This window comes from Clupea harengus, chromosome 20 (assembly GCF_900700415.2).
Source record: "Clupea harengus chromosome 20, Ch_v2.0.2, whole genome shotgun sequence".
NCBI lineage: Eukaryota > Metazoa > Chordata > Actinopteri > Clupeiformes > Clupeidae > Clupea > Clupea harengus.
Genome location: NC_045171.1, coordinates 17,631,674 through 17,642,617, shown reverse-complemented (window position 1 = coordinate 17,642,617; position 10,944 = coordinate 17,631,674). Strand labels below are relative to the sequence as shown.

Sequence of the window (10,944 nt, the reverse complement as noted above, 5' to 3'; positions counted from 1 at the left end):
AGTGCCTGTAATCGATTATCGCGGTGGGGGGTTGTTTTCTAATTTACAAAAGTAATACAGGCACTGAATGACTTGTTATGTCAGAGCCTGGAAGAACCTGAGCCTGGTACACTCACTGACGCTTCAAAAAGGTCATTTTCTACAGCTTTTTTACAGTTGTTGAGGTAAACAGACGCTGGTGTATCTCTGTAGGGATACTTTCCATGTTTCGGACTGTTATAATAACATGCATGAGCCTCTCAATGGCAAAAACATGCTGTTTAGTTTGATGCAGATACTTGCCTCATAGGATTCCATTGTATGGTGGTTTTGCGGCTGCTGGTTTTAGCGTTCTCACTCAATACTGGACGGACTTTGATCATTAAGTGTCCATTGTAAAATTCTAGATCCAAAACGATCTAAAAATAGGGCCCAACTTCAAAAATCCCCAAGGTCACTGTGTGGAAAGGTGAAAATAGGCTTTTTGATATCGATGACGACACGGCCCCACATCTATCCAAACACCTTTCATTCTCCATGAAGTCTGATCTGCATCCCCCAAAGCCTCCACCACATGATCAGTGTATATGAATAGAAAATTGTCAGGCACTTTATGGTTGTCAGCCAATATGTTCTATTTCTACATCAATCTGAAACATCCAGTGGCCAAAGCCTTATCTGGGTTTGTTTGCTATAATGTGATGCTAAATGCTAGCAACTTTAAGCAGGTAGCCTATAGGTTCACTTCACGATTTATAAGATTTATCTCGTCTACCAGTGTCATTGCTTTGATAATATATTATATAGACCATAATAGGTTATGCAAAAAATATTATTTTAAAACGACCTAACTAGCTGCATTTCAGTGTGCACGCGGATTAACTCTCAAAACTTTGTCATGTGGACGCTAATCTTTAAAAAATAATGTTTTCAATTTTTTTAAACACCCCATTGTTGTGGGAATGACATCTTAGACAAAGAAATTGAGAAGCTGAAAGTCTTTGTTCAAATGCGGCCTATTAGATCAGTTTTAGCAACAATTGGATAGATATGAATATTTACTTTTGTCTGCCTTTGATGAGGGATAATAATGAGAATGACAGAAAACAAATAATCAGAGGGAAAAATGAGAAACCAATCTGTCCCCCAGCCACAGTACATAGACTTTATTGGTGGAAATGCAACCCACACTGTAACTGGTGTGTGAATCCACGCGGACAGTTCTGTGGAGGATTCTGAGGTGGGGCGTGTTCCCAGCTGGACATGCATTCCGATGATATCGATTCTGTTTGTTCTGAGGCTCATTACTGTTCCTGTTCACACGCCAGAATGAAAAGGGTCCAGTGAAGTGTGGACTAAAATGATTTAGCATGTCCCTGCAACACGGGCAAACCAAAAAAACACTGGCCATCTGCTGCATTCAAATGTCTTTGAAAACTGCATTCGTTTTGTTTTGGGTTTTTTCCCCTTCAGTCTCTTCTCTTTTTATCCTCATATCTTCCCTCAAGAAAGTGGTGATGTTGGAATTGTGAATATGTAACAATGAAAACATGTCAGGGATATTTCCAAAAATGAATCCTTCTTCAGACAAATATCCCATATCCATTGAAAAAAACACTGATATTTGCAAAGATCACATCATTTGGCACAATAAATAATAATCTTAATCAAAATGTCAGTTTGACTGACTTAATTAAAACAGAAAACAAAAGGCACAACGTGATGCTCAATTTGAACTTGAACAATATGTTAACTAGCTCAATTTTAATTGAAAACCATACAAATGTCAACACATGTTCTGCCTCATAAGTGAATCTCTGCCAGGTTGTTATTCGTGATGGCGGGCGAGGGCTTGCTTTTGAGCCCCTCTGTGCCACACCTCGAGTTGTCCGCCAGAAACAACTTCGGAGTACACAGTGACAGGAGGATAGTCTTGTACTCCTTGCGAAAGTTTTGGTTCAGGAGTCCGTAGATGACGGCGTTCAGGCAGCTGTTGAAGTACGCCATGAAGTAGCTGGTGATAAACAGCCACTCTGGGATGTTGGGTGCGACCCTCGCTGGGTTTATGGCCACGGCCAGGCCGATGAGATTGAGGGGCGCCCAGCACACGGCGAACAGCACGAAGACCATGAACATGGTCAGGAAGTTGCGCAGGTCGCTGGGCTTCACCTTGAGCTTGTTCTCGGGCTTGACGCGGTGCTTCACCTGGATGACGAGCACCCAGATGCGCATGTAGCAGTAGGACACCACCAGCAGCGGGATGAGGAAGTGCACCACCACCACCGAGATGGTGTAGTAGGAGCTGACCGTCTGCGCGAAGGTGCAGGAGAAGACGCGCGGGTCGTACTGCAGCGAGCCGATGAAGAAGTTGGGCACGATGGAGATGACGGTCAGCGCCCAGGTGAGGCCCAGGTAGCAGCAGGTGTTCTTCAGGCTGAACAGGCGGTCGTAGTGTAGGCTGTGGCAGATGTAGCAGTAGCGGTTGATGGCGATGGCTGTGATGTTGAAGATGGAGCCGATCACGCTCAGGCCCATTATGAAGCCGCTCACTTGGCAGTGTAGGTCGCCCATGATCCAGTCGTTGTGGAAGATGGCCGTCAGGACCAGCGGGTAGGGGTACACGGCCACCACCAGGTCGGCCACCGAGAGGCTGACCACGAAGATGTTTCCTGAGGGAAAGGAACAGAGGGTTAGGCCTGCGTGAGGGGTCATCAGTCAAGTTAACTGTGGAGACTCAAGCTTGCTGCTTATACGTGTGTTGAGTTTCTTGGTGTTCATTGGTTTGTCTGTTGCTCTCTATACCAATTCCTCAAGGCTTCATATATGGATTGGTTAAGATTGGATTGGTTCATTCGATAATTCTGCAGTCTGTATTTTGCACATGTTTTTAGACATAATTTTTGTGCTTTTGCTTTTGTTGTTCAGTATAACAGTAATCACACTACAGAGACTGTGACCAAAGCAATGGTTAGCTCTTACTCTGATTTTTAGAGGGCAGGTTCTCCCAAAAACCAGCCATACACTGAACAAGATTCACTCAAGTAGATAAATCCAAGGTCACTTTGTTTTAGTTACACTCCAACTTGAGCAAATTTACTACCCAGCATTTTGAGCAAAATCCAATACAAATCTCACTGTTGTTGCACAATTTGCATTGGCCATGAATTATAGAATTGATGGAAAGCAGGCAGATAGGTCTCTTATCGGAGACCCCGACTGATACGATCAAGGACAGGACGTGACAAAAACACTGCAAAAAAATCACTGCAAAGTGAAAGGATTCCAAATCCATTACTGGCACCTTACTGCCTGCTGGTTTTCCATTCCCTGAGACCATGGAGGGCCGCGCTGCGCTATTCTTCATCCCCGCTCCGTTATCCGTCGCGCAAGGAAAACAGAGGAGGCAGCTTTATGACAGTAAGGCTGCACGAGTGGCAGGCGCCTTCTAGACAAGCTGATGAAGAGGAGCGGTTTCCCAGACTCCAGACAGAAGATGGCTCATCTCCTCTCCTCTCCCTTCTCATGCGAGTGGCGAAAGGGCTAGTGCTCTGGACTGGCGAAAATGATCTGTTTACGCGGTGTCTCATTATTTCTGTAACCGAGGGAGACGACTCGCAAGTAGGGCAACAGCCTCTCAGGCAAGAAAAGAAGAGGGAAAAAATAGAAATTATGTAATGTTAACTCAATGCAAAATTTGTTTTGCGTGCTTTTAAGAGCAGCACTACACATGAATGTGTACATCTGGTGAATACGCATAAGAGCACACGTGAATGCACATTATCTTATTTAAGCATTCATTATTCAGACTTGGTGAATGGAGATAGAGAACCCTGTTCTCTTTGTCAGTGAGGGACACTGTATCAGAGGCCTTGTGAGGGAGTCCTGATAAGCATTCATAACACAACCGTCTGTCGTGTGTGAAAGTCTACCAGATTTGTCATCTTTATGGTGGCCTTGCATTATTTCATGAAAACTTGTGGCACATAATATCCCGACAGACTCTATGTTCAAAAACAACCCCCCCAAAAAAAAAAAAACAACTCAAGATCTCAGATGTCATTCTGAATTACATCCATGCATGTCACATACACTGTGGTTTCTGAGCAAATGTTGGTACTGCTATGTGTCTGACGCCCCCCCCATCACCACACACTCATTCCCCTTTCCGCGCCATCCCATCCCCATCCAGAGAGGGGTGAACAGCAGGCTAAGCAAGATGCCCCAGGATGGCCACAGACAGCGGGATAAAAGACGTTATCCTGTTTCCACAACCAGCAGATAAAACGACGACCAATTCACCCTTTATCTCCACTGATTCATCACTGTAGGAAGAGCTGTCAGCTCACATTTGTGCAAGGCAGCTTTATTTAATGCCACTGTGCATCTGTCATTGTGCCAAGGTTCGGTATTGGCCCCCGACATAGAGCAGTTGCTTGCTAAGATCAGGTGTAGGTCTACTCGGTGTACTGCATACACTTTGATGAAACTAAAGTTTAGCGCTATTCAGCAAAGATCAATATCTTGATACCCCTCTCTGTTACTGTCTGGAGTAAGAACTTTCCTTCAGGCCAGGCAATACTGGATCCGCAGTTATTATTCCCAGTGTGGCTGTGGATGGGCCAGATGAAGATGCTTTGTGTTATATAATAGACAATGTCTATTAGACATGTTCTCTCTTCTAAAGTGTCAGTTCAGCGTTCCCCAGACAAGGCGGGTCCGTTGTAGCACAGATTGTTGTTTTAAGGAACATCGGTCGGGAACATCCATTCTCGAAGAGCTTTTTTTCATTCTGGCTAACAAGGACATTTTACTCTATATTATTTTTTTACTAGTGGTTGTGTAGATTAATTGCCCGTCGTTCATTAATGGCTTTACTTGACAGTGGTAATGATTCTGACAACTAATAACCGTAGGCCAGTTTTCTGGTCACTGGCCATCGCATGGCAGTATAGCATGTGTCAAAACTGGCTCCCAATAAGCAAAATATGTCTTCATTAAAAAAACAGCTGGGTCAAAGTTCACCCGCAGCAGAGTAGCAGTCTTGGTACTGACAGCATAATCATGAGCACGTCTCTTAGCAACCAAGCCGAAGAAGTTCATTGACGATTTTTAATGAAAGATGTGGAGGATAAGGCAGGATTTATTGTGTGCCAAAACAACCCACCGCTCTCGTCAGAAACTGTATCCTCTGCCGCCGTCCTTTTGGGGGGGGGGGGGTTGGGGAGCTTTGTCTCCTCTATCCCCTCAATTTGCCTGTCACAATGCCTGTGGCTTGCTCACCAAGACAAACGTTTTTGCATGGCACCGTAAATATATCTCTCCGCGAATCAATGTGTGTGTGTGTGGGGTGGGTGTGTGGGGTTGTAGTGATGCTGCCATAAAAAGGTGGCACTCTAAGTAGGCTGAAATCTGCATTCCAAAGAATCACATGCTCTTCTGCCCACATCAGTAGTGTTGCCTAAAGGCATGGGCAACTGCCACTGCGTCTGTAAAACTGTCTGGCCAACAATCAGATGCACTGCACACTGTCAAATAATCTAACCACGGTACCTATACAACATAGCGGTGGCATCCACAAACAAATATCACATCGGAATAAGAAAAAAAACACGCATGGGTAAAATAACAAACACGCGAGGTAAAATAACAAACACTCAAGGTAAAGTAACATTACACAACATAGCATAACACGACGGTAACTCTGACAGATTTGTTACACAACAGATCTGTTGCTGATGATCATGTATTTGATGAGGCTGAAGACAGAGGCTCAGAGAGCCGCTGACAGAGAGAAAGTGAGGGAGGGAGAAAGCGAGAGATCTATTCGCCGAAGCTTTTTATCTGACAGGCTCCCTCCAAATGTTGACAAAACACCAGGCAGGGTTAAAGCCCCTGACACTTGATCGGCCTGTGGGCCACATGGACCCGTCATCAGTAGGGGGCTGTGGCGGCAGGAGTTTGAGGGGGGACAGTGTGTTTTGCGTTGTCTGCTCAACAAGCCACTAGGACACTCTCTGCTCAGCACCGGCGGAACTGACAATAGGGAAGCATTCCCAACGCATTTATGCCAGATTGGGTAATCCAGGAATCCACATTAACAACCATCTGCAGGAACGGAGTATATAGCAGATGCACTGTATAGCATAAGTGCATGCACTGTTCTTATGAACACTGTTCTTATGAACACGGAGTCATGGTCGTCCTTTGGGTTATGTGATGTGGAATACAAAATTGACTGAAGGGTTCATTCATGAGAGATGTCAGTTTCCTTGGTGTTTTTTTGTGAATTCCATGATGCGAGTTTTATTTCTGCGGGATGGATTAAAGGATTTTCATGCTTTGCATTTCATGCATGCCTTAGCAGATATGATGTCACATCTCCTTGGGCTCTTATACCCCTTTGTGGGTTTCTTAGGCCAATTCCCCCACCCTCATCCAACTGTTACACACACACACACACACACACACACACACACACACACACACACACACACAAATACACATGGTTAGACAGAGGCACAATCACACACATGTATTATTTGCCTTTACTTGCCATAAGGCATGTCAATCATAGAAGAAATCGCCAAAGGTAGATCGCCTATTCTTGGACCAAAGATCTAGAAAGCAGTTCTGCTATGGGCTCTATGACTGCAACTCTCCTTTATCGCTGCAATCGTTCCATTACCGCAGCCACAGTATATGGGGGAAGAAAAACAAAAGCAGTAAATAGAAGTGTCTGTTTTGCATTGAGCAGCAAACAATTAGCCTATCAACTCTGCTCTTTCAACAGCTGACACCTATTCAAGACCATGAGATGGAATAAAACAAACAAGGATACATATACAAACACACACACACACACACACTGCATTTCCATTTCATCTTGCCTTTCTTCCTCCTCAGCTTCTCAGGCGCACGCTGCGGGAGAACGCCAACGCTGCGCTTAGCTGTAAAGAAAGGCAATTGTGCGGCGAGGAGCCTCTCTGGAAGCAGCAGAGACCCAGAGTGGCCACAGACATATTATGCAAGGACCAGAGGCTTGACTCCCATCCAGACGAGGCAAGCCAACAGGCACACAGAAAGGGGGGTTGAGTGGGAGGGGCGGGGGGAGGGGGGGGGGGGGGGTCCACGAACGCAGTTGCCGTGTGGGAAAAGGGTTTTCAGAGCGCTGGGGGGCTTCCACGGGGAAGGAAGCCAGAGAGTAGTTAAGTTAATCCAACCAGAAAGACACTGCAGCTGTCTCAAGAGAACCAGACCAGACACCAGCAATGCGATGTACAAAAAAAATAAATATATCACACTAAGAGCAGACGGACATCTTGGAATTACACCTAATATGAAGTGGGACCGCCAGGAGCTGTGCAGTGACAACGGACTGGCTGTGTACCATACCCTACCGGGTCAAGAAACAAAGCATCTATCCACAAATCCAATATCATCTCATTATTAAGGCTAATTCTGCAGTCAGACACCATAGAGAAATGTATTTGTGGAATCCGACTGGAAATTCACAGGTACAGTAGATGGTCATGAAATGTAGCCAGTGCCTAAACTTATCACTGAGAATTCCCTTGAATATTCTTGATTGGTTGTTCTTCTTCTTTTTTTTAACCATCCCCCATATCCTTTAAAATAAGACACCTTTGGTACATCTTTTAGTCTTCCTGTTTTAAAAATATAAAAATAAAAAAATCACAATTTTTACGAGTGCCTTGACAGTGTTATTTTTTCTCTCTCTCTATGGGAAATTAATAGAGAGCGAGCCCAGCTGACATTAAGAAAACCCTAAGGACATAGACACCAGGATGCAGGGGACACAGGCAAGCACTCACAGCATCTGGGCACTTGCTTTCTCCAAAAGCCCTCTAGAAAAATACCAGAGCTGCAAAACAAATAGGCACTCCTTGAAAACCTCCACCAATGAGGGCAATACAATATTTAACACATAAAGGCCATTAGAGAGAGAGAGTGGCGACCTTACAGCGTGGCACACACACCACCGTCTGCTCATTCCCTCTCTCTTGAGTGACCATGTAATTGTTGAAAAATTTGGTTGTCCTTCTGCCTGGCTGGGCAGTGAATGTGTGTGGCTTTGAGCTGGGCTGTGTGCGTGGTGTGGAGTTCACAATCCCTTAGATTCATTCCCTGAGGTCAACTCAAAAGAGCCTCCACAACTGATATGAGCGCAGTAATTGTCCTTGAAAAAAAATTCTCATATCTTGGGGAGGCAAAAAGAAAAAATAATAATGTTATTCTGCCTTCCGGGCCCTGGCCGTGCACTTCAATTGAGTCCCACATAAAAAGCTACCTCACCTTGGGTGTACACGGAGAGAGTGGGTGTCTGATTCCCCACGAGTGATTTATTTCGGCCTGTAAAAAACAAGGCTACGCTCCAGATGGAGGGATTCCTGTTTATGAAGACATATGAAGACAGGCCATGGCTTCCGATTATTGGATTGATTAGTTCCCCTGCTGTTACCCTTCCCATTCGCTCCCAAATGAACATGCTTTAATTATGCAATTTCATTATCCCTCGCCGTGAAAATATCGATCAGCGTAGTACAGTAGCGATGCCATTTCTAATCAAACTTCTCTATCGATTCCTCTTAGTACTAAACGATTTGAACTCCAAGGCAGTTTCAGGACCAGGGTGCGCTGTGCAGAGTTCACTAGTGGTACACTAAGGACATTGTCGTCTACCTTACCTGCATTCCTCAGCTTCTTGTTTCTGAACACGGAGACAATGACAAGAAGGTTGCCGACGATGTCCACTACGATGGTAATGATCAGCACGCTGGCTAGCGCTGTGGTCACGCCGAGGGACGCAGGCTGCACTGTTTGCTGGCTCTCGTTCGCGCTACGGGACACGCAATCTCCAGTGCTCACGTTTCCATCAAGATCCATAACAAAGATAATGAGTCACCGTCGACGGATATTTCACAACAGGAACTTATACAGCGAGCTGGCAACTTTTACAATGATATAACACTGTCCCCCACTTTCGCCTCAGGCGAATTTCCATCACTGACACCTTTCGGAGATTGGTAATTAAAACGGCCAATCAATTAAATGCAGCGCTTAGCTGAAAAACAATATCCTGGTCCTCGGACAGTAGTTATCCTCGTGTAATTTGTTCTGGGTTACAATAGCTTATCTCCTGTCGAAGAAGACATCCTTCATGGACCGATCTGTCCAGGAGGACTCCACTCCACCGTGTGCGTAAACGGAGCTCGAACGCCCTGTGTGGAGGCGCACGCTTCACCCGCAGCAACGATCAGGCGTGCAGTTCATGATCATATGCTGAAGTTGCCGTACACCACAGAGGTTGCATCCACATAACTTCAAGCCCTGCAAAGAGGACGGATGTGCGATATGATCCATCGGGTACCTTTAGAAAGCTTCCTGAGGATGAGGATGTTGCCATGACACACGTGTTTGTTTTGCATTACTCTAGATCAATTGTAATTCCGTTTCTAATAAATAACTTGCCAATAAAATTATCACACTGGTATGTTTTCCCCAAATCAGCCTTTCATTATCTTATTGAAGGTAGCACACCCATTTAAGTGAATGTGCCATTGAGGTTCAGTAATTGGACACAATCAACAAACACAACACCCATTCCCATCAAAGTGTTAATCAATTTGCCCTATCACTATGGTGAAAATAAATAACCTAACAGCATTCGCACTCGCTACCGGATAATAGAGCGTATGAGCGCGAATGGCGTCCCCGGGTGGTGTAGACGATTACCTGCAACTGTCCGCGGAGTCCACGGTCATTCACAACGGATGTTGACAACGGGAGAAAAAAGATAACAAATTAAAATACAAATTAGGGTCATGGTCAGTTCAAGTCAGGGAAAATATACAAATTACTACTCCACGTTGCTTTATCTTCTCCCAGTGGAATATCAATGTTGTTTGGCAGCTCTCCTTTGCAAAAGGAATTTTGATAACATACAACACTGCCAGTGACCTGTTGTCAGTGTAGCGATAATGTTATGAGAAAAACTCTTTTAAAATACACTTAACATTTTTGGAACCAATGCGAAAAAATGTATACTAAATCAGGTTCAAAGTAATGTATTCTCTGTCATTTAATGTCATTCTGTTTCATATTGAAAAAAAGCAAGCATTAACAGATTAGTGTATTGCTAGACACGTTTATTTCAAATATATTGTTTTTGCATATTTTATACACGGCCTTGAGTGAGGCCTGAGGGCTGGAATATTCTATGCGTTCAGGGTTTTACTTACTTCACATAATGATGCTAAAGTATCAATCAGTGGTACGTTATGTATGACGTAGGCTACGCCCTTCAGGTCAGGTACTTGTGTCCGAGCTGAGATCTGAAATCTGCAAAACAAAGTTACTGCTGGAGTTGTTACTATGAGAGGAATGTGAATACAGTCTCAGAAAAAAACAGCACTGCAGGGTATTATCGTTCCTGGAGAAAAGAAGAAAGAAAAATAACTCGACAGGAGAGGACAGCATTCTGGTCTTGAAAGAACGAGTCTGATAGGTCTGTAATGTGCAGAGAACTGACGCTTTAATTTCATGTTTTGGGATTGGATATTCCTGCTGTTAGATTAGTCTACACATTTTGCGATTTCTTCAAGTGGGCTACAACTGCTCAGCTCTACTACCTTGAGTCTTTCTGCACGAGACAAAATAAGCAAATCACGAACATTAAAAATAAAAGTGCTGTGTATTTTTTTAATGATTCATAAAAGAAATGTCTGAGTGAATGTTCTCAGAGACCTGCTCTCTCAGCTACCCATTTAAAGGTGACACTATAATTAAAGATTCATATTTTCCATACATTTTATGGCCTAGCCTAGGACCCAAGCAGAGGTGAACTGATAATCTGGCATACCGGGCATTTTACTGTTGGGCCGACACCTTGGATGCACCTTGGGGCCGATGTAATTTAATTTATAACTTTTAATAAAAAAGAATGGC

General features: G+C 44.3%; 1 protein-coding gene across 1 annotated transcript; it reads right to left on the bottom strand.

The window, feature by feature from the left end:
• Positions 1–750: 750 nt before the first annotated feature.
• LOC105906247 (melatonin receptor type 1C-like) lies at positions 751–9,288 on the bottom strand. Its single transcript, XM_012834364.3, has 2 exons — positions 8,685–9,288; positions 751–2,648 (listed from the first exon to the last, which is right to left on the bottom strand). The coding sequence occupies exons 1-2, from the start codon at positions 8,881–8,883 to the stop codon at positions 1,783–1,785; spliced, it is 1,065 nt and encodes a 354-aa protein (XP_012689818.2). The 5' UTR covers positions 8,884–9,288; the 3' UTR covers positions 751–1,782.
• Positions 9,289–10,944: the final 1,656 nt, after the last annotated feature.